Source organism: Pleurodeles waltl, chromosome 3_1 (genome assembly GCF_031143425.1).
Source record: "Pleurodeles waltl isolate 20211129_DDA chromosome 3_1, aPleWal1.hap1.20221129, whole genome shotgun sequence".
In the NCBI taxonomy this organism is placed as follows: domain Eukaryota; kingdom Metazoa; phylum Chordata; class Amphibia; order Caudata; family Salamandridae; genus Pleurodeles; species Pleurodeles waltl.
In genome coordinates, this window is record NC_090440.1 from 1,339,422,180 (window position 1) to 1,339,446,261 (window position 24,082).

The 24,082-nt window shown below is 45.8% G+C and overlaps 1 protein-coding gene across 1 annotated transcript in view; it reads right to left on the reverse strand.

Annotated features, from left to right (window-relative positions):
* Positions 1 to 12,115: 12,115 nt before the first annotated feature.
* LOC138283353 (T-cell surface glycoprotein CD3 delta chain-like) overlaps positions 12,116 to 24,082 on the reverse strand; it is a 48,407-nt gene continuing 36,440 nt past the window's right edge. Inside the window, exon 6 of the mRNA XM_069221339.1 lies at positions 12,116 to 12,533. Within this exon, the coding sequence (XP_069077440.1) occupies positions 12,468 to 12,533 (66 nt within the window). The 3' untranslated portion in view covers positions 12,116 to 12,467. The remainder of the gene's footprint in view (positions 12,534 to 24,082) is intronic.

Genomic DNA, 24,082 nt, shown 5'->3' on the forward strand with positions numbered 1-24,082 from the left:
AGTCAAGCTTGTTTTTTTGTCAACCCTCTACCCCTATAGTCATTGTGTTGCTCCCCATCTCTCTGCAGGGTTCAGTTGCACAAGCACCCATCCCACGCTCCACTGTTGTTATTCTGCCCCTCCTTATCTTATTTTTGTAATTGATATTTTTTACAGGGAAGATGCAACACGCTGCTGGTTCTCCACAACACATTTCCATGCACTTTTTATTTATTTTTTAACTTACCACTCCAAGAAAGGAGACCACAATCTTGGAACAATAAATTAAAAAGACGTCAAAATGTCTGCCCTGTCACTATGTATACAAAAACAAATGTGTGGTCTTTGCATGCTTCTCAAGTAAATGTCATGACGCAGCCGACATTTATTTATTTATTTCAAGTCTAGGCAACAAGTAATTTTTTCGTCTGTACTGCTCAGCATTGGTAACATATAGTAGCAAGGTAAAAAAAAAGGCTTTCATAGGTGCAACGTATAGGCTTTACCCGTGCTTGTATTTATTTAAATCAATAACATTTTTCAGGTCATTCTTCGATGTTGTTACTTTTAAACTGTTTAAAACCTTTTATCCATTACATTTTTATTAATGTTTACACTATTTATTTATTTACCTTTCAAGTTGAAATCCAAATGCTTAGGTGAAAGCAGTGCTTAGTTTGGGCCGGTAGTTTAGGTGCTTGGCACCTGCACTTAATTGTCAACACTGGCACTTGACAGCTGCCACAGGGTGGTGCTGTTTTTTGTAACTTAAAGATGAGCAGAATAACTGTTGTCTAATAACTCAATATACATTGTAAACAACTAATACCTGCCACCCAAGCCATTCTTATAGCTTTGGGGACCTAAAACAGTATGAATTGTCACTCTTGTAGCACTGTGATGGTTCGGAGTTGTGTAGGTAGTGCAATTGGCAGGGCTGACAGTGCCAATATGTGGTGCAAGCTGTGGTGATTTCCTGACGAGAGCCCTGGCACTTGTCTTTTTTACAAATTCAGCACTGGGTAAAAGTATGAACCTTTGTAGTAATGGTATTAAATGAAATCATGACAATCAAAGCAAAGGTATCTGTCGAACTGAAGGCAGTAAAAGTCATTGTATAAATCAAAGTAGTAGGCAAGAGGTAAAGGGAAGTCAAAGTAATGGGTATGAAGTAATGGGCTGCACCCAAGTTTCACTTACAACAGTGGGAGAAAAGGTAGGGATGGTTGGGCACAGGCGAAGTTTCAGAAATGGAGGAAGTGTTTTTTAGTTGTTTCTTGATAGACAAAAGGGCCCGATTTAAGAAGGTACTTACATGTACTAAAGTTACAAGTGCAGAGTCTTTGCACTCGGGGCGGAAACTCGCACTCGGGGTGGAATCTCTGCACTCAGGGGTGAATCAACACAAAACACACTCTCTGCAGTGAGCCATGGGGCGTTTCTGCCCCAAGTCCAGAGATCCTGCCACAAGTGTGGAGACTCATCACTCATACCTTTACTACACATAAGCATCTTCGTGAATGGAGACCAAGTGTAGGGTCTCATTTTAGGTGAAATAACACTTTATTCTAGATAATATCGGTATGGCATACTGCCATCACAGGAGGAGAATATGGCTTCTTCAACAACCTCAATGTCTTTTTCCACACCCTTTCGCTCTCAGAACAACTTGGCACCTGTAATGCTATCTGTATTTAACCACGGACTCCATCTTGACCACGGACTCCATTTTGTGCTTAGCTTATCTTCAGATGCTTGCCGTCACATCGGTGGCAAAGGATTTTTCCACAGCGAGCTTGTTTTCTACATAGAATATGTTTGTGCTTCTTCCCACCAGCACCGAGTTGCACTGGGCAGGAATATAACATGGAGGATGTGAACAATAGACGTGATAAGACAGTCTCAGATTGGGAATGTTTTCAAAGTTTTCATAATGGAAAAGTACTGCTCCTCTGCCTCTGGAATGTGCATCGGTGCAGTGTTTTTGAAGCAGACCGAGCACAGTCAGCACTTGAATTTCATAACTTACGCGAAGGGAGGGGGAGATGGCCAGAACCTTCCTCTTGCGTTTGTTTAAGGTATATAAGATGGGGAAGCTTGGCACTGAGGTAGAAGGAACTCATTTTGGGGTGGACGCACTGCCCAGAACAACATCCCATTGGGGAAGCTTTCTCCTGTCTCAGCTGTCCAGGGTTCCTCAGCTTGACATTGGCAGCAGGATGATGTTGGATTCAATCCCAATGGTGATGCATTTTTATTCTTAATTATATAGCTTTGCTGTGCACATAATATATATATATATTCACTGCATGTATTAATTGTTGATGTCTTTCACCTTTGTATGCCTGTCATTGATTAACTGCTGTGAGAATTTAGCATTTACATGTGTTTTACTGCATTCATTTTAAATGCTCATATTTATGTGTGCTTGATTTTGATATCTGGGAAATGCCTTAATAAATTAATTACTCAAACTATGAGTGCTGCATTCCTTGTCATCATTTTCCTCTTAGCTTGAAGCAGAGAACAGCACCCAAAAGATATACAATAGATTTCTCAACAACACTAATTCATCTGCCTCAAAGTTAACAAGAACCCCCCCGAACCAAATTATGGCCATACATTAAAAGTACAGATTAGACACAATCCAATAAATCGCTCCTTGTTTATGACCAGTTACATACATCAGAACAGCTTTCACTTCACATATTTTTATTTTGTCAATGTCTTTAGGGGGCACAGTTTGTACAACCTAAGGCATAGGTTAACTGTCATGCATTCTGCTCCTCATGACTCCATCCCTCGTGGCTCCACCACCTTTTCTGCAAAGCATCCATGGCAATGTGGGGGTTCACAAACTAATTTCTTTCCATTGTCAGCACTGCATCAGTTGTCATTAGCAGTACCTGCAGCACAAGCTCCACTTGTTTAAGACAGGTGCATCACAGTGCTGTTGCAGGCTTACACTGTTCTCTAGGCAGAGGATGAGCTCAGGAAGCGGGGTACAAGTATATTCATTTTCATTTTTCAGTTTCTTGAGACATATCTAACTACTGCTGCTCTCACTGTTCTGGCAAATAACGTCTTTTTGAGCAGGCTAATTGTCTAAGGAATGTTAATGTAATTAGCAGTAAGATGCTTCGATTTGCATTTAAATGGGTATGTCTACCTTCCCAAACACTGGGCTGTTTAACCCATTCTTGCATACAAGAAAAAATGTATACTGTCAGCAACTGAACTTTAACGTGTACTTTCCAGATCTGCCAAGTGGCATTATGTCATCATGACTTTTCAGCCAACAACACATTGCATTGTGTAGCCAGTAGTTTTTCTTTCAATAGTTTCTTTATGTGCTCAAAAGCCTAGCATGTAAAGGGATGTCGGCTAAAATGCCAGAAATGGCCGAAGGTTTTACACATGACATGGAGCCACTTGTAAGGTAATTTTTCAAATTCTGAAGAGTTAAATTGTCCATTTAAAAAACTTTTTGTTTTACACGTAAAGGTAAAAACTGTTAATGTGTTTTGTGGGGGTTCACTCTTCCTTTCAAGTAGTACATTAAAACTAGCATTACCAATGCAAATTATTTTGTCTTTTGTTTAGTGGAAAACTTTATACCAAGTTTCACAACACAATAAAGGTACAAGGTCAGCAGCAGCACAACCTTCACTCACACAAAGAATAAGTGAAGGACGTGTTGAACTCATTGTACATTCATTTTAAACAAACATACAAGAAATATGAAACTCCTGGAATAAACAGTCAAACCACTTACGGAGTTACCATATATTCATGTGCTCATATATGAAGAAGAACCCTCTTCTACCTAGTGTGGTATATTTGATTATTGGGTTCCATATTTAGCACTGGGAAGCTTTCAAGACTACAACTAATCAGTTCCCTGGTTTGGGTTCTCTAGCGCTTGGGTAAGGTTACACCCAACCCCTGGACACCCCCCTTTCCCTGTGAGACAAACAGGGTGAAGAAATAACTGGGATTCAAATGGCCGCAGTTTGTTAAATTGTGCATCACAAAAACATAAAACATTGCAACTTTGGTCATACAAGTTCAATGCACAATATAGGGTTTCTTTGTACTTCAGGTTATCCTGGGGTTTGCTTGCTATGTTACTGATCACAGTGTTCCTGCACAGCCTTTTCTCATGATGGCCCTCTGGTCAGGTAGTCAGAGTTTTTGCAGCAAGGCTTCCCTTGCTACCAAATCACAGTGGGCGGGACCCTGGCTTTGCCCCGGCTGCAAGTGCTGTGTCTGCCCACTGCTAACCCTTGTTGACCTTTGTCTGCTCCCCCTGTGTCCCTGCTGTGAGGAATCCCAAGAACACTATTAGAGCAGCTCTTCTTCTTTAGGCTACTGTGCTGTCTGGTTAACTGCGTTTCACCTCCGCATCGCTGCATGTGGTTACCCGACCACAGGCCCCTTTGTATCCTGCCCTAAGAAAAATCTATTTGTTCTAGCGCTCCAACTATGTTTAACAAGAACATATCCATGCCCACCCCTGTCAAGTGAACGCCATATTACTCATAATACTTAGGTGTCTCGAGGTTGATAACCCCATGCCTCACAAAACCCCCAAGAGCTGGCCCTGTATACTTTTGCCATGGATATGTTCAGTTTTCTCCCAGGTCTTTCCACTGCATTGTGATCCTTGGCCCCGCTCCACTCTTGCTTAGCTATGACCACAAAATGTTGGCGGGGCTTCACAGCTGTACCAACACTGTGAGACCCGATACCATTGGACCTAACACGTCCTTCCTCCTCAGGCAAGATAGACTATTCCTCCACAGGAGGAAAACCACGGCATCCAGCCTTCCCTACCGCAGCAAGGTACTTTGCACGGTGGAAAGTAACTGGGTCTATGTTAACCAGGCTGGCCCAGCCTGGTCACAGATGTGTTCCGCAACCAAAGTCTTCTGTAGTTCTTCTACGCTGATGCCCACCACTGTGCCCACATGACCTACAAGTGGCCAACAATTCATATTCTGTGCCCAGCACCAGACGGGCCTGCCAAGAGAAAAGGGGAGGGATAAGACTTAGGTGCCCGCAGGCCAGATGTAACCCTTAAATGCGCCCACCGCCCAGTGGCCTAACCTTTTTATCCGTTCCTCACTCAGCCCACTAGTTTTCACAGTTGTGGCTCTGCATATGCAGGAGTGAGATCCGAACCTGTCAGGGTAACACCTGGTTTTGGTGATTGCCATATTTAGCACTACTATGAATTGAAAGCAGTTGAGACAATAGCCATCCTCGTGCCCCAAAATCAGTAAGCCATTTTGGATGCCCATCCTCATGTAATCCTTCATGCTGCACACTGGGCAGAGGATGCCCTCATCCAAGCAATAAAGTTGAGAATATTTCCCTTTACCCCCTTAGTCTGTTTTTGACCTCCACAGGTGGATTGTCATATATCTGTCTACCATGGGCACATCCTGGCCTTGGAGGCATGCATCCCCTGGATTTGACCTGGAGGGTGCAACGAGCTCACTGACAAAATAAGCCCCAAAGAAAGCTAGAGTGAAAGCTGCCCTGAACATAACGCTTTTGTGTCTTGTTCTGCATACCTTGGGCAGTGCAACTTACCTAACATGGAAAATTAAATGGGTAGGTGCTGGTCCTGGTGCCTGGACTGTAGCCTTCCCCACTCTTTCATGGCTGCCCTGCAGTAGAAGGAATTGGTAGGGTCTGTCCCCAAGGACAATTTTGCATAGTATGAGACCACCCTGAGGTGGGCCTGTGCCCATGCCTCACTCTTGCCATGTGAAATCCAAACCCAAATCGATTTATAGAGTGAGACTTATCACCCTGGGGGAATTCAGGCGCTGAGAGTTGTGGCTGCAAGCTGGATGGCTATTGCTCAAAGAGCAATGTTTTGAGTTTTCTCCTGAATTCAATGAGGGTGTGTGTGGTCTGCAGGGGAGTTGGTAGGTCATTCCAGTTCTTGGCTGCGAGGTAAGAGAAGGTGCGACCTCTGCTGTGGCTGCAACTAATTCTTGGGATTTGGGCGATGTTTGTCGATCCGGGATCTCTGGTGAGATGGCGGAAAGAGAGTCTGTGGTTAATGAGGTTGGGTCCGATGTTGTGGAGGGCTTTGAAGGTGATGGTGAAGACCTTGAACTTGCATCTCTTGTGCACGGGTAGCCAGTGTCGTTCTTTGAGGTGGGGGTGATTTGGATCCTTTGGGGTAAATCCAGGACGAGTCTTGCGGCTGCATTCAGGATGGTCTGGAGATGGCAGAGGAGTTGTGAGGGGAGTCCGAAGTAGAGGGTGCTTCCGTAGTCCAGTCTCCTGGTGATGGTGGCTTGAGTTACTGTTTCTGTGGCTTCGGCAGGGATCCATTTCTAAATCATGCATAACATGTGGAGTTGGTGGAAGCAAGATGATGCCATTGCATTTTCTTGTCATTTAAAGGTGATTTTTTTTGGCTACGATGATAAGATTTTCGTTGTGTTCTGTCGTGCCAGGGTTGTCTGAGTGGATAGGGCCACCACGAGTCATTCAAAGGGGAGGAGTTGTTCTCAAAGATGATCACTGCAGTTCTTTTGGTGTTCAGTTTTAGGCAGTTGTATTTCTTCAAACCAGCAATGTGGCTCATGACTTTGCTGAAGTTGTCTATGAGGGAGGCATAGTCTTCGGAAAGGGAGAGAATGAGTTGAGTGTTGTCAGTGTATGAGATGATGTTAACTCCCTGGGAGCGCATAGTCTCAGCCAGTGGTGTTACAAAGGTGTTGAACAGTGTGGGGCTGAAGGAGGAAACCTGGGGGACTCTGCATATGGTGTTCTTAGGTTCTGAAGTAAACAGTGGGAGGTGGACTCTCTGGGTGCGTCCAATGATGAACTTGAGGTCAAGTAGGATCAACACTGCCTTCTCTCCCAGGTCGAGGAGGGATCTGATGTGGTCTATTGCGGCAATTCCAGGGGTCTCAACACTGTGGTTGGTGTTGAAGCTACATTGGGAGGTGTCCAATAGGCTGTATTTTTCCAGGTGTTCGGAGAGCTGTTTGTTGATGGCTTTTTCCAGGATTTTGGCAGGGAATGGGAGCAACGAGATGGGGCAGTAATTTTTGAGTTTGCTGGGTTCTGTATTTGGTTTCTTGAGGAGCGGCTTGTGTTCAGGCTTCTGGGACGGTGCCCGTTCTCATAGATGTGTTGATAATGGGATTGAGGATGTAGCTGATTTCCTTCTGGCCCAGGTTCAAAATATGATGGGGGCAAGGGTCGTTAGGTGAGCCCAGTGTATAAACCTTTGTAGCTCCTCAGCAGCGACCTCGTCCTGCCCCTTCGAGCCGGTAACTTTCTGGAAGACTTCCCAGCACTAACTGTATCTTGCTGCTGTCTTATGGGCTACATCAACATCATCAGGAAGGGTCCGCTAGTCCCCACAGCTGTCCGTGTACCGGGGTCACGCATGGGTCCGTGTGAAGTGCCAGCTCCCTCAACCTCTGCCATTGGAAATGAGATACTGCATCATCCACAGAGTTTTCACAACACGGAAACTGCCTAGCCCTCTCTGTAGTGTTCTCCCTTAGCTGAAATTGCATTAGATGGAATAATAGGCACACTATCAGGACCAGTGACCATAGTATGATCTGCCTCTTTGGAAGTCTGCCCCCCAATATGATGAAGGCAACGACTGTGGGGAATAGTTCCAACTATTTGTTCTATTAGTTCTTTTGACCTTGCCCGCATACCATGAGACCGGCCAGTGAAGTGCTGTCCATGCTGAGCCGCAGACTGCCCTGAAACCCTCATTCCCTGCTGCATCTGTGAAAAGTTTGATTTGCCTTCCGGAGACCCTGGGTTCCCTCCAGATTAACATGCCACTAAAGCTGCTCAGGAAACCCAGCCACTGCTGACTCCTTGGGTGAGGCGTACCATATGGTACTTCTCTTTGAGACTCTTGCTTAACCTCGCTAAATGCCTGGTGAATGCCATGCCTGCAGGGATCACAATATTTGTGAAACTGAGGCTGCCCAGGAACTGCTGGGGTTCACCTAGCGTTACCTTTTTCTTTGGCAGCATGGCTTCAATGTCCCACCATAGCTCTTCTACCTTGGGTTGGGAAAGCCTGCACACACCCTCTATTGTGCCCAGTTCCATGCCTAGGAATGATATGCATGTGGAAGGGCCTTCCATTTTTTTCTCTGCCAATGGTACCCTCAGTTCCTTAGCTAGCATCATAAAAGCCTGCAGCAGCTCCTCACACTCACTGGTGCCCACACTCTCAATGAATAGGCAGTCATCTTCTTAAGGGGTGCACCCCGCCCCCCTTGTGAACACCTTGTCAACAGGACCCATGCATGAAGGTGCTAAAGGTCTCAAAATATGCAAATGAGATGGTGCAGCCCATTGGCAAACATTTCTTATTAAAAAAAAATAGCCATCTACATGAAACCCCAACAGATGATAGCTATCTGGGTGCACCAGCAGGAGGCGGAAGGTAGACTCAATATCAATCCTTGCTAACAACTCACCCTTTCCTAATGATTTATTGGATCCACCACGTTCATCCACCGTTGCGCAGGACACAGAGCAGCTACCTGGGTCAAGCCCATCATTCACAAAACCTCCCTGTGGGTATGATAGGTGATGAATCAGTCTGAATTTCCATTCTTCTTTCTTTCGAACCACTCCAAGGGGGGATACTACAACTTTTTTTTAGGGTAGAACCCAAAAATGGGACTGCCACCCTTCCCAAACAGAGCGCCTTCACTACCTTCTGCCTAGCCACTGCTGGGTTGTCTCTGACTGATTTCAGGTTCTTGTACATGCAGTGACCTTGAGGGCCATTGTAAGGGATGGTGAATCCTACCATAAATTCTTCAGCCAATAGTTGCCCCTCTTTCTTTCTTGGGTACTCACTGAGTAAGTATAACAGCTGTCCCTCCACAATTACTGCAGCTATGTCTACATTTGTAGGCCTGCCCCCACTTGCATTCATCCATGTCGTATTGCCAACATACTGTCAAGCGGCGCAAAACCCTTTCTGCTTGCTTTTTCCCCCAGAGGGACAAAATTATGCCCCCACGTGTTCACGCCCTCCCTAGCTGCCACCATGTGATTAGTGAAACCCTCAACGTCCTGTGGTCCCACTCAATGACTGACTACGTCTGCATTTTTTTACGGAACCCTTCGTCAGAGCATATCCATGCATTGCCTTGGTACTTCATCTGTGCACATGGACTCTCTGCTCCTGAAGGAATAGCGCCGCTGCACTCTCAGGGAATTTTTCCTATCTAGGGTTCAGAATGTCCATAGCCAGTTTTCTATAGATCTCTCAACCCTCAGCTACCGCTTCTCTCTTCCATCCTCCTCTTTCTTGTCATGCGTGGTTAAGTCTAACTCAGCCTGTTGCACCTTGAGGAGGGAGAATATATCTATGAACTCTTTTCTCCAGATCCTTTCTTTCACAGTCAGTGGGATGAGGCTTGCAAGGCGTGTTTCCCTGGCCATTATGGGCAGGTCCCCAAGGGATGGTCTAATGTATTCACTCAATGGCTACCCTTACTCCTTCCCCTGGGTTGCCCCACCTACCCAGGCCTTTGTGGGGTCGGTCCCCTTTGAGGGGGGTCATCCTGAACCGCAGCCTGTCCATCTTTCCTGCTGTCTTCCTTAGCTTAGTCCTGTTTGCCCCCAGGTGCCTTGTTATTTGCACTTGACACCCCCGACTCTGCCCCTGTTTGCCTGCTCATACCTGATGCCTACTCAGTGGCGGGCCCTCCGGCGACCTGGCCCTGCCAGGTAACCATACCTGGCCACCAGAATGGTCATCATCAATGCTCCTTTCACTTATTCCTTCGCTTTCCAGAGGGGTAAGCGGGTCGTCCCCCTGATTTGCCTTGTGGTATGAACCCACGTTGGAGGGTTGGGTCCTCGCTATATTTCTACCCCGTTTGGGACCCCGGGCCTCTGTACGCTTGACATGGGGCGCACTGGGGGAGCACTGTTCGTATTGCCCGAGTTGTTTGCTTCCTGCTCCTTTGTCTTGCCCATTCCTCTATCTTTTAGCCAAGCCCTGCTCAGGTAGCCTCAGATCCTTTTTATTGCCCACACCTATGCGTTGTCTGGCCAGAAGCTCCCTTTCTCTCAATAATAGCTCCTCCAGTTCGTCATCCAATGCTGGTTCTGGGTTGTTTCTCTCTCTGGCCTTTCCCATTTGCCCTCAAACTGTTGTTGCCTCGCAATCATCCCTGTAACGTGCGGGGAGCTTTTTTTCACTCTTCCCATGCCGCTGGCTTGCTCAGGTCAGCCACCATACCGCTGATGCTTGGTGAGGGCAAGAGCACGAGCCTTTCTTAAAAGCACCCCTGCTGCAGCTCTTCTCTGCTAGGAGAATGTCCAAAGCCAGCGGGGTTTGTGAGCTGCTCCGGTGAAAAGTGAATGTGGTCCCGTGACCCTCTGACCTGCAGTCAAGTGCTCTGCCACAGAGCTATAACCCGCTATGGTGCTGTCTGCCAGTATGTGTCAGCTTTCACAATAGCCAAGGAGTGAATTTAAGTTGTAAGAATTGTTTTTATTTTTATTATCACCTCATGGGAGTGCCGGGGGGCAGGTATTAGTCCCTGTACGTGTCCTTAATATTTGTTTGCCCAACAATGCAGTCCCCTCCATGCTGTGCTGTCACTTTAAAGCACCAACTACACCGAGGGAGTCAGCCTCTGGTCCCGCCTTACACCCTTCGGTTCACCTCCGTGATGCTGGCAGCCTGCACGCTGCCAAAGCCCTTTGCATGATGTTACTCCTCCGACAATGGTGTAATCCTGGGTCGTCGGTGCACTGCAGACGGTAGTATCCGCGCTCCTAGCTCCACTTCTCCCCGGCTCTTCCCGTGCCCTTCTTGGCCTCGCTTTGCCGCCGCTCACCTGAGGCCCCAATGGCATGCAGCATCCTGGCTGGACCTGGCCGCAGGCGGTCCGGGTTCCTCAACCCTGCTGCAATCTCAGCTGCAGGTGCTCCTTTGTTGATGGCACCTTCACTCCCTTTGCTCACAAACTGCCTTGGAGCTCATTCCATGGCACTGCTTCCACTGCGAGGTCCGGTCTTGGCGCGTCATTGAAACCACTGAGGTGCTGTCTCAATGCTGGAGGTCGCTTATTTTGGGGGTTGCCGTCCTGCACCCCCTTTTAAACTCACGGTGTCCGTTGCCTCCGCACCTGATTGGCAGTTTTAAAACATGCCAGCCAATCAGTGCGCCTTTCCTTCCCAGGCTTGGGCCTCCCGTGGCCAGCTGGTCACGCCCTCGAGACGCATTTGCCGTGGACCCTAAACTGGTTCGATGGGCTGACCGGTCCACAAACCTTATATCGACATTTATGTTCTCCCTTTGTTGAACCATCAGACCTACATTAAAATTGTGTGTGAGTGAGTTAAAACTTTTTACTGTTGTGACCCTACCAAAAGCTTAAAAATAGGAGAGTCGAACAACAGACCATGCTTTTCTATCAACGTGTTTTGGAGCTTGAAGATGGTCCCTGCGGGTTCAGGTGCCTTCCCCAGGACTACAGGTATCTCACATGAGGTACTGTGATACAGTTCCTGGTTAATAGGGTACGGTGTTCCAGTGCATCCAATATATCTCTTTTTTCATAAGATGGGGCAAGCAAGTTGAAAAGGCCATGGGCATGTTCTGCTTTTGAGTTTGTGTCATCCCAATAGCATGAATTACTTCTGGTGTATTGAGTGCTATTGGGATGATACAGACTCCAAAAGAGAAACGTGCTCATTCATTGTCTGTTCAGAATTGGTACCCAGTGATAAGTGGGTTACACCCAGACTGCACACGGGGCGGGGTGCAATCCAAGCTTCAGCCCTGCAGATGTTTGAAAGGTTAAGGGTCACCACCAGTTGGAATCCTTGTAAAATAGCTCAGAGAGTAAGTACCTCGACAGCAGAGCTCTGGTTGCAATCCTACTGAGAAATTCCCAAAAAGTTAACCCCCACCCCCCCACTGTAGATGTAGGCATACTGCGAATGAGACAAATAATAGACCTGCATGCATCGTCGGACACAAATTTGCATCCTTCTGTGGTTCATAAAATTAGTTATTAGAAGTGCTTCATGCTGAAGTCTCTGTCAATAAGCATTAACAATATAATATTTAACTTTTGTTATTTATTGCTATCAAAGCAAGCTCTTAGATTTCCAAATTGCACAGAAATGAATAAATATATATTTTTCGTTAACTCAGGCCTTTGCCAAGTTCACTGACATTCAAGGTCGCTCAGTAATAAGGTTCGGCACACTCCTTGACGCCCACTTTAAGGGCCTTTGACAAACAATGGCCCCCAGTTTGAGGACCTCAGATATTTCGAATGCACTTTTACACATTAGGTACTCTTATGTCATGTGAAGTTTCTAACAGCTGCAGAACAAGTTTCTGAAGGGTGAATAGTGGACGGGGTGAGTAACTGCGGCCATCTTGAGACAAGCCTCTTCCACGCACGTGTGGGATGACGTCAGCCTGCACCGTCGCTTTATTTCCGGCGGGGCCTACTAGCAGTGATGTGACTATAGGCGCTTTCTTCACGGTCTCTCAGTGGCTACCAGAGAAAAACACCAAGAGAATATGTGAATAGCTGACCGTAGGTAATATGTCAAACTGTGAAAATCAAGGCAGGGTCAACGACCTCCGCATCAGTTTGCCTACCTTCGCAACTCCATTCAAACAAACTGGATACTATGTTGAAATAAAAAAAAAAAATACACAAAGGAATATATGCAAGATTAAAGTTGGGGTGCAGGAGTTCGTGTTTATAGATGTGCAAGGATAAAAGAACAAGCATTTGCAATACAATGGGTCTCACGTTTGCTCGAGTTACAGCTATTAGCGTTGTAAATTCCTAACTGGACTTTTCTTGCCTCTTAAAATGAGAATGAAAAGTAAAACATTAGGTGACATTAGCAAGCGGATTCAAAGCTCCATGGACGCCATGAGCGCGAAGGAGAGTCACAAAAGAAAAAAGGAGTTCGCTCACTGTCAATCATATCGCACTTCTGCAATTATCCATGGGGTCAGTCTGCAAGGTGGTAACAAAACCTCCCCAGGGAGGGACAAAAGGAAAGCATTTACCAATAATATCAAACAATTTTTTAAAGGATGGCCCACAAACAAGTGAAAGTGATGGGCGTGAGGTGGGGTTAAGAGCCCACAAGACTTACAACAGGTGAAAGCGCTTGCGTACTCGACCTAAAAATGGGGTGGAGCAAAGGGGATGCTAGGATACAGAGCCTCCATTGATGCGTAAGGGTTATGATGACCAGATATTGAAAAAACGGGACATTCAATGGATATTCAATTAGGACTGCAATTTGGCAGCATCTTTGGAGGCAGAAAATGAAAACTGACACTAATGATGTCTCAATATTGGTAAGTTTGTCGTAATCACACTAGGAAAATGAATAATACTTGAATCACAGCATCACATGCGACACTTACATTTTTTCCTTGTGATCTGAGAACACTCAAGTGTTACCATTGTTGAGTAAAACTAATTAGCGCAATGATGACATAACAAGAAGTGATGTCACATGATATTTGGCAAGGGATGACATTACAGGAAGTCAGTTAAGTGAAATGCTCCAAATGCTCAAAATATTTTTTCAACAATATACAAATACTCAATCTGTCACAAAGCACATAAATAAATGAAAATGACTCTAAGACCTTGATTTTTAGCTGGATTTAATAGTACTTACCACATTCCAGGATAGCGCATAAATTTACTAACGCGTCTGAACACAAGTTAATGTTACATGCAACAATGATCACATGTGCTAAATATCAGACGTCAGTGGTCCATGTACATCACATATTCCTTGTACTGTATATCACATGATAGTTACCACATGCAAAAAATAACACATGTGGTAAATAAAACTCAATTACAAGTATCTGAGTTCATGGAAAACCATCAGAACCTATCACCTAAAATACCTGCAGTCAAAAGCATGTGGTTAAAGTTCCTGAAAATGTAGAGAATTAAGGAAAAGTTGGAACAACAATACCAAAAAACCCAACAACACAACAATGCACAAAAAACAGAGCCCGCACAGTTTGAGCTGAAACGACTCCTACACATTTCCACAGGACCAGAATTAAATAAATCACCATAACTGCAGCAGCTCACAATTCCACTCTGCAATACATCACTGTGGGTACAGCACTCCTAGGTGGACCTTCTGGAGAGAACTGTACTCATCACAATAAATAGGTCATCTTGTATGTCAACTTATCCTTTGTTACAGTATGACATTATTTCTGTATGTCATTAGGTTCTTCAACATTGTTCTAAAGTGAGATGTAAGCCCTCCAATTGTGAAGGGTGTTGGGAGTATTGGAATTTCGGTCCATGTTTTTTTTTTATGTTGGTGAACGTTTGTTGGACATGGCTCACTATACACACATTCTCTAGGGTCAACATGACAATGATGACAGGCACTCACTTTCACAAAACAGAGTCATATACACAGCCACAGCATCACTACTCCTCTCATGTCCATATGTTGGGTTCTATTAACCTCTTAAACACAACTGATATCTTTAGCTGATCAGACGGTTGAGGATTCTCCCCACCTCCTTCACAATTAACTCCTGTCCCAGACCCATTATTGCTACTGCCTGGGGGGGCGCCAAGAGCCTGGCAGCAAGATGGATGCCACACCACGAGGTTCTGTTGGCCATCAAATTAATCCGACATTGATCCGCCATGACTGGGGGTACATCAACACCCTGCGGACCTGAGGCTATGACATGACATTGCTGAAATCGGCTGTGCAATTTGGTTGCCCTGGGACGGCGACTGCCCCTCGCCTGCTTCGGGCCAGTGTCATGCACCAGGTGCGGCCTGATGCCCCAGCTGCTGCGGCTTTAAGCACACTGCTTTGGATGGGCTCCTGATTCCTCTGGGCCTAGACGTGTCGGCCCCCGGGGATGTGCTGCCACCCTGGAAATCTCAGTCGACCTGGCCTGCAGCTGCTGTGCTTTGGGCTGGAGACAGGAGACTCTCGGGGGACACTGGTTTGCCTGCTAGGGACTACTGACCCCATCTTCTGCTTGGAGGGCCCCCACTTTTAAGTGATTGTGCCCCTTGGCCTTGAACATGCAGACAGAGGAGAATAACCTCTCCAGCCCCCAGTTTTGAGCCTACTCACAAGTCCTACCAGATAGGAGTAGGGTGTGTGAGTAGGATCATATCCATGAGGAACAAGGTCAAGACTGATTTGCATATGGCTGGGTCCAAACTGGGGTGGTGTGGTGAGCAAAAAAACAATGGATTAAACCCAGATCTTTGTGACTGGGGGTGAATGTTTGATTTGCTCTGCATTCCGTCAATCATCTGTTCTTTTTGCATTTGTCGCCCCAAGTAGGAAGGGTATGCCCAGACGTGGGTCCCGTGCTCACTGCGCCACTGGATTCAAGCTAGCCTAGCTGATGAAGGGTGATACCCTGCAACCGGTCCTAGGATGCTTGTTTCCGGTCCCGGGAGGACCTGGCTCAGCAGTTCGGGCTGGACTGTTCCCATGAGGAACAGGGTCAAGACTGATTTGCATATGGCTGGGTCCAAACTGGGGTGGCGCGGTGAGCAAAAAAAACAATGGATTAAACCCAGATCTTTGTGACTGGGGTGAATGTTTGGTTTGCTCTGCATTCTGTCCATCATCTGTTCTTTTTGCATTTGTCGCCCCAAGTGGGAAGGGTATGCCCAGACGTGGGTCCTGTGCTCACTGCACCACTGGATTCAAGCTAGCCTAGCTGATGAAGGGTGATACCCTGAAACCAGTCCTAGGATGCTTGTTTCCGGTCCGGGGAGGACCGGGCTTGGCAGTTTGGGCTTGACTGTTCCCATGAGGAACAGGGTCAAGACTGATTTGCATATGGCTGGGTCCAAACTGGGGTGGCGTGGTGAGCAAAAAAACAATGGATTAAACCCAGATCTTTGTGACTGGGTGTGAATGTTTGATTTGCTCTGCATTCCGTCCATCATCTGTTCTTTTTGCATTTGTCGCCCCAAGTCGGAAAGCGTATGCCCAGACGTGGGTCCCGTGCTCACTGCACCTCTGGATTCAAGCTAGCCTAGCTGATGAAGGGTGATACTCTGAAACCGGTCCTAGGATGCTTGTTTCCGGTCCAAGGAGGACCTGGCTTGGCAGTTCTGGCTGGACTGTTACCATGAGGAACAGGGTCAAGACTGATTTGCATATGGCTGGGTCCAAACTGGGGCGGCGTGGTGAGCATAAAAACAATGGATTAAACCCAGATCTTTGTGACTGGGGGTGAATGTTTGATTTGCTCTGCATTCCGTCCATCATCTGTTCTTTTTGCATTTGTCACCCCAAGTGGGAAAGGTATGCCCAGACGTGGGTCCCGTGCTCACTGCACCTCTGGATTCAAGCTAGCCTAGCTGATGAAGGGTGATACTCTGAAACCGGTCCTAGGATGCTTGTTTCCGGTCCAAGGAGGACCTGGCTTGGCAGTTCGGGCTGGACTGTTACCACGAGGAACAGGGTCAAGACTGATTTGCATATGGCTGGTTCCAAACTGGGGTGGCGTGGTGAGCAAAAAAAATGGATTAAACCCACATCTTTGTGACTGGGTGTGAATGTTTGATTTGCTCTGCATTCCGTCCATCATCTGTTCTTTTTGCATTTGTCACCCCAAGTGGGAAAGGTATGCCCAGACGTGGGTCCCGTGCTCACTGCACCTCTGGATTCAAGCTAGCCTAGCTGATGAAGGGTGATACTCTGAAACCGGTCCTAGGATGCTTGTTTCCGGTCCAAGGAGGACCTGGCTTGGCAGTTCTGGCTGGACTGTTACCACGAGGAACAGGGTCAAGACTGATTTGCATATGGCTGGGTCCAAACTGGGGTGGCGTGGTGAGCATAAAAACGATGGATTAAACCCAGATCTTTGTGACTGGGGGTGAATGTTTGATTTGCTCTGCATTCCGTCCATCATCTGTTCTTTTTGCATTTTTCACCCCAAGTGGGAAGGGTATGCCCAGACATGGGTCCCGTGCTCACTGCGCCACTGGATTCAAGCTAGCCTAGTTGATGAAGGGTGATACCCTGAAACCGATCCTAGGATGCTTGTTTCCGTTCCAGGGAGGACCTGTCTTGGCAGTTCGGGCTGGACTGTTCTCATGAGGAACAGGATCAAGACTGATTTGCATATGGCTGGGTCCAAACTGGGGTGGCGTGGTGAGCAAAAAAACAATGGATTAAACCCAGATGTTTGTGACTGGGGGTGAATGTTTGATTTGCTCTGCATTCCATCCATCATCTGTTCTTTTTGCATAGGATCATAACTGGACCTCCTCCTGGTGCACCAGTGTGACCCATTGTTGCTCGACTCCTCAATAATAGGGACCGGGGTATGTGGGCTTGCTTACCTCCCGGTTCATGCTAAGAGAGGCACTTAAAGTTGTAATTGGAGGCGCTTGTATAGCAAAAGAGTCTGGGATACTTAAGGCATTACATGTGCAACTTGCCACACTAGAAATGCACACCTGCACTCTTTAGTTCCACTACTTCACAACACATAATCTGCAAATCTTCGCTGCCCTCAGGCAGCAACTTTTGGCCTGCAAAGAGGAAGCTCTACAGGAAACCCATTACTTCCATAAGGAGGTAGTCGTTAGGTGCTACAGCGGGGGCGACTGCTCTGGGAAGACGCTGGTGAGCCTGCTCCAAAAGTCATGGGCCAACACATATTTGACGGAGCTTGTTTATGACCAGCAAGTAAGTCATACAGGATCTGATGAGTTGGTTCAGATCATGACATTTTTCTGCTCTCATTTATACCATGCTTTTGTCAATCCCAAAGCGATGGATCTGGATGCCTACCCAGACAAGCTCCAGCTTCTCTGACTCGACCATGCACACCAGTATTATCTTGCTGTACCTTCATGATGGAAGACATACTACAGGTGATTCAAAGCCTCCCCAGGGATAAAGAATGGGGCCTGGATGGGCTCACTACATCATCCTACAAGGAATATGCCTGGCTTCTCATCCCATATCTACTTGCAATGTATGAGGACTCTTTTTCCTCAGGCCAGTTACTGCTGTCCCTATGGAAGTTGTCATCATAATTATATTGAAGCCTGACAAGGCTGCTAGTAGATGTGACTCATAAAGAGCGCTCTCAATGATAAATGTTGATAACAAGATACGTGCAAAACTGATTGCTAATCGCCTTCTGCCCATACTGCATGACATTGTCCGGCTGTATGAGTCGGGGTTTGTGCCAGGGTGCTCAGCCACCCACAACCTTAACACAATTTTCGCCCTCTTTCACACCATAGACCCCCAATTGGAAGGGGTTGCAGTGCTACCAGATTCCACTAAGGCATTTGATTCCCTAGAATAGTCATTTCTCTTTCACCTACTCCTGCTGCTCAGTATCAGTCCATGGTTTTTATGCTTGATCAGCCTACTCTACATCTCTCCAATGGTGCTTCCGCTTTAATGGGTTCACCTCTGCCCCGTTATTGGTTACAAGAAAGGTCAGGTAGAACTATCCTTTGTCCCCGATCTTATTTGTGCTAGCAATGGAGCCTCCAGCCACTCGGCTACACCAACATCATGCCCACAAGGGCCTGAACTTTACTGCCAGCCTGAATAAGCTGTTTCAGTGGGCCACTGAGCTGATTCAATATATGTGAATCTTGCTCAGCAAAGGTTTTGATGAGTTGTTTAGGGCAAGTTATGGCAGTACTATGAGCTGGCTGGAGGAGCGTATACCCGCCTAGGTCTAGATTACCTCTGTCTTTGGAGGGGAGGATCGCCATAGCCATAATGATTGTCCTGCCTAGGTTCCTTCACCTATTAAAAAATATCCTGATCCCGCTCACCTCACGATCCTTGAAACAATTCCGCTCTAATCAAGTCTCCCTTGTCTGGGTGGGTAATCAGCCGAATGTAGCTTGGGAAATGCTAGCATTACATTTCCAGCATGGCAGCCTTAATGCTCCCTACATGCATCTATATGCAAACTGCACACAAGCCCAATACCTACATTATTGGCTATATCCCACTAGCCACTTCACTACACCAGTCTTTCAGGCCCACACGCCAAGACTGACACAGTGGCCTGTGCTTGATGGGCCTGGAATGACCTGCGGAGGCGAGCCCAGCTTCACTGTCTTTATGCTTCCACCATATCACTTGCTCGAAATCCCATGCTTCTCCCGCTGATAGATGAGGGGACTTGTCAGCGGGCATTCAGACTGGGTCTTCTTAGGTTTGAGGATCTCTACCCAAATGAACAGTTTTTTTTTCCACCTACTGCACTTGACACCGTCCTCTATCACCACCTCCGTGCCACATTCCAAGCTCTACACGATACATTCCCTGCACTCCCCCATGCTGCATGCTTTACACCATTTTTTAACCAACCCCTCTCCTCGCAAACTGGTCACTCATCTGCATACTACAATCCTGGAGAAGGCACCGGTGTGCATGCCTGCAGCTTAGGCTGCCTGGGAATTGGACACAACCCCTCCTATCTCTGAGGCACAATGGGCTTACTGCTGCAGCCAACCTGCAGCCCTGTTGCCCAATTACAGACTACAACTCATCCACTTTAAATTCCTGCATAGACTCTATCGCACACTTGTTCAACTGTACCAAATGGGTCTGATTACAGATGCATGCTGCATGCAGTGTGCTGATCCACAGGCTACATTCCTCCGCCTTTCATGCCCTATTTTAGCAAACTGCTGGACTAACATTTACAGAAAGGTGACCCAGATCACTGGCCATCTCCCGCCGTGGACACCACAGTTGGCTCTTCTGGGCTATGTACAGGAGATTCTCCCAGAAGTTCCACACTTTACGACCCTGCTAATGCTCCTGGCTAAATGGAGGGTGGTCATTCATTTGGGCAGACAGACAGCACCTGAGGCTGTGGAGTGGCTCCATGACGCTGCATACTGCCAGGAGCAACTTATGAATTATTCGGAGCTTATGCCGGCACGATCCCATCCAACGCATATCTGGGGGCCCCTGGTGCTATATTTGGGTCAATGAGGAGAGGATGGGAAGCAAATTTGCCCGTCATAGGGACCATCCCTCTGTCTGACAGAGACCCTCATTAAGTCCCCTGAGGATTACACCAGACTTTCTGTCCTAACCCCTGGCCATGACCTACACAAGGTATTTGGTCTCTGATTTGTTGTCCAATTGTGATGCTTCATACCTTATGGTGTCCCTTGCCTTTTTTCTACTACAAGGAACTGTGACTTCATATGAGAGGCATGCATACTTCCTACATTTCTTTCCTCCCCTCCTTTGTTCCGGTGTTATTTCCTTGTTTGCTGATTTTTTTTGAAATGCCAATAAACAAACATTAAAACAAAACTTTACTGCCTAACCCCAGTGAAATCCCTGAAGGAAGATTTTGACAGGTTTTTGGTGTTGTTGGCCAAGTGATGCCAGAGATTTGCAATTGATTCTGTTTGTCAATTTTTTAAATATTTGACTCACTCAAAATGTTTGTTTGTGCACTTCCACACAGGAATGAAGTGTTGGTGTGGTTTGAGGCTATCCCAATGTGTTTTGAGTGCTGCTCCGGCTGTGTCTGCTCTCTACATATCATTTTTCTCACTCAAGGGCCGCCAATGCCCGAAAATGGTTAAGTTTTGTGTTTTTTCATGCACTATTTATTGAGTGTGATATTGATACTGAAAGAAGTAAATAACACATGTTCTGCATTTAACAAACACAATGTTGGATTGTCGTTGTTTGTTGCAATACTGATTAAGAAGGCCACAGAAAACAATCTCAGTCACTGTTATTTTACTGAACATACTGAAATCGGTATTCACCAAATGTGCTGTTTGGCGCATTTTACCACCACACCTAATCAAGGCCTAAGTAGATAAATATGTACAGGTGTTCATTGAACATATGGAAAATGATTTATGTAGAGGCCTCTAATATAGGCTTAGAGCCCACCATAGTGGGCTATACCAGCTATTTAAGGCCTGCTCCAGCGGTAAAGGCCCGAGACTAAGGCGAGGGCAGTTAACAAGGGAGCAGGATTTTAACTGCCGGTATAGCCCAGCTACAAAGGGCTATAAGACTATTAGAACATTCTGCCACTAGAGAGATTTCCATTGAAGACAGTGGAGCACTCCAGGCTTCTAATGGCTGATAGAAGCCTGAAGCATCAACATTCCAATGTTTGCTGTTGGTGTGAACAAAGGCCTCATGGAGTCCTAGGGGATTTCAGCCCCCTTGGGCTTCATGAGGCTTTTGTTTTACAAATTAAAACATTCTGCACTCTAGGGGCGAAATGTTCTAATAGCCTTATAGCCTGCTACACTGAGCTATAAGGCTATAGTATGCCCCTGAGAGAGCGTAGATTTATATAACATATATTAGAGTAGTATATCTATATTAATGTGTGATGATACTGCATAGAAAACTGTAATAATAGCAAACTCGCTTAAACATGCATCTGATTTGTGACTACGGTAAATGGCCTCCAATGTATACGCAAACTAATAATAATGAATAAAATGTTTATGTTAGATTCAATTAAGCTTATATTAATGTTCGTATTAATGAAACTGTATTAAAATTCCTCATAGGCCTTAAGTTAGCATAAGCTGCAGTTTAGTTACTCAGCTCTCATATTAAATGCATTTTTCCTGTTTTCCAGTGTGCTAACTCGCAAAGGGCCATGACCCTGCAAATGTTCTTTTTCTTCCAATTTGGAAGATGCATGTATCTTTGTAATTCCGTTCCCAACCGCATATTTGCCGCCTTAGTTTAAGTTTGTATACAAAATTGAAACAAATGTAGATTAATGTTATGTACAAGGTCACTTAAACCGGTGAACGACGAAAACTGCTGACCAAAGAACGTGCCAAGAGATGCCAAAAGATGAAGTAACCTCGGACGTGCCTTCTCCGGAGACATCAATTGTGAAGACTAATCAAAATGTCATGAATAATCATGGGTGACAATTGGGATTACCTAATGCTTAATTTGATAGGTTAAAGATATTGGGGTATAGTAAATGACCAATACAATTTTGGGGGACTGTACTATGAAAAGGGATAAAAACCCATGTCACAGAAGGGTCATTAGGAATTAGGTAGGGAATGCTATTGATTTTATCCAGAAACTCTGTCACTCTGTTCAGTGACTTGAGAATTATTAAAACCATCCTCATCCATAGACTGCCCATTTTTGCACTTCTCCTCCTTATGAGGGAAGTGTCCCCTATGCCTTTAGTTAAGTCCTGTTTGATGGTGTTTGACTGATGTCTTGAAGACGAAGACTGATTGTGGGTGCTGACCTAATCTTTGGAGGGTAATTATGACAATTCGATTTGAAATTTGTCTGTTTGCTTTTCCTTTCTAGGTACCAACTGCTCATTTTGTTAGAGACCATAGTTAGATGTTTTTCCAAATTGATGTTTTAAATTGTTTTGCATGAAGCCCAACATGCTGATGCTAATCTGTGGTTAGGACAGAAGTTCACTTAGACTGACGCAAATAGACCAATGACTGACATTATGCTATGCTGATTTGATACGCAAATGCCATTCTGCTGTATTCTGATCTATGTTTACGCCGTGCTATGTTCTAATGTTTGTGATTCTCTCGTTAATGAAATCTTATCACAGTTGCCATATTGTGACTATGCTATTTTGTTTCCTGGTATTGAGATTGACTCTTTTGCTCGTAGATTGTAGTCAATAGGGAATAAAATACATAAAATTCGAATACAGGTGCGGTTATTCATGACTGAAAGGTCATGGTTGCGTCGCTAAATTTTGATTAATGACTTTGACCAAAGTGAAATGTATTGTGATGATAAATATTGATGACATCATTGATATATTGATTGATATATTGATCAGCTATCTCGTCCTACGGTGTCTCTCAACTGGGTCAAAAGATTCATTGGCCTAAAACGAGTCCTAATGTGTAATAAATTAACATAAAAGGACGCGTTAGCAGTTCTAGTAGCAGAGCGACGGTTTGGCCCTTTTGGGCCCTAGGACGGAGAATCATTGTTTAAGTTGTTTTTCTGTGACAATGCAAATCGGAGGTATGATGGGTTTCTAAGTTCACCATGACTTTCCCGGGATCTCGGAGCCTGCCTAAGTGAGATGGGAATGTTCTCGGCGTCATAATGTGTGTTGTAGGGTTATTGCGCTTGCTCAGCTTATGCCTTTTGCAGGTGAGTGTGAAATTTGTGCGTATCTAGGCCAGGTAAATGTTGTTTTAGTAGGAGTAGGCGTACTCCGCAGTATGAGAGTAGGGAAGTCGGCGTACTTCATATGAGTGTGGCGCTTGATGCTCAAAATTATCCACGTGGTTGGTTGTTTTATGTACGGACCTGTCGTGGTCTAAGACTCCAGAGTATATTGACAAGTGTAGGAGACACTTGGGTTTATGTTGTAATCTGTGCGGTTTAATAGGTCAATCGGGTGTGGTTGACAAGTCGAGATTGAGTCGAAATGTATGTGTGAAACCTTCGATGGAGATTTGGCAAGTTCTAAAGTGCACTAGGATGAGCCATTGACAAGTCGAGAGTAGAATTTGTGGGTCAAATTCTGCTTGCGTATGCGGGGACTGAGAAAGAGAGAGTAGCGGCTGAGGCTTCAAGTGAAATCTCTGTAAAGTTCTGAAGCGAATGTGTTACCCTTCCTGTAGTAAACCGGCAGATTTGTGTTGTTGTTAAAGGTGCTCACAGTAATTTTGCATTAGTTTGAGTGAATCCAGTGAGGGGCGGTCGAGCCGCTAGACTTTGTCAACTGCAGTGTGTGAGTGTGACGTCAGTAGTGCCGCGCTGAGATAGGTCAGTTGTCGAGAAGGGTCGCACACGGATTGGCTGCCGTCCGTGAGAGGCAATAGATTGAGAAAGGTGGGTGAAGAGTGTCCTGGGAACTAAGGGCCATATGTAAAAAACACATTTTCCCATAGACACAGAATGGGTAAAATCCTTTGGTACATCTGGCCCTAAGTCACTTTCTGATTAAATACAAATAAAGGAAAAATCGCTAAATGAATTTTGTCAAAGTATTCAAGAGCGCTCTAAAAGGAGACGCATATATTGTAGCAACCGATGG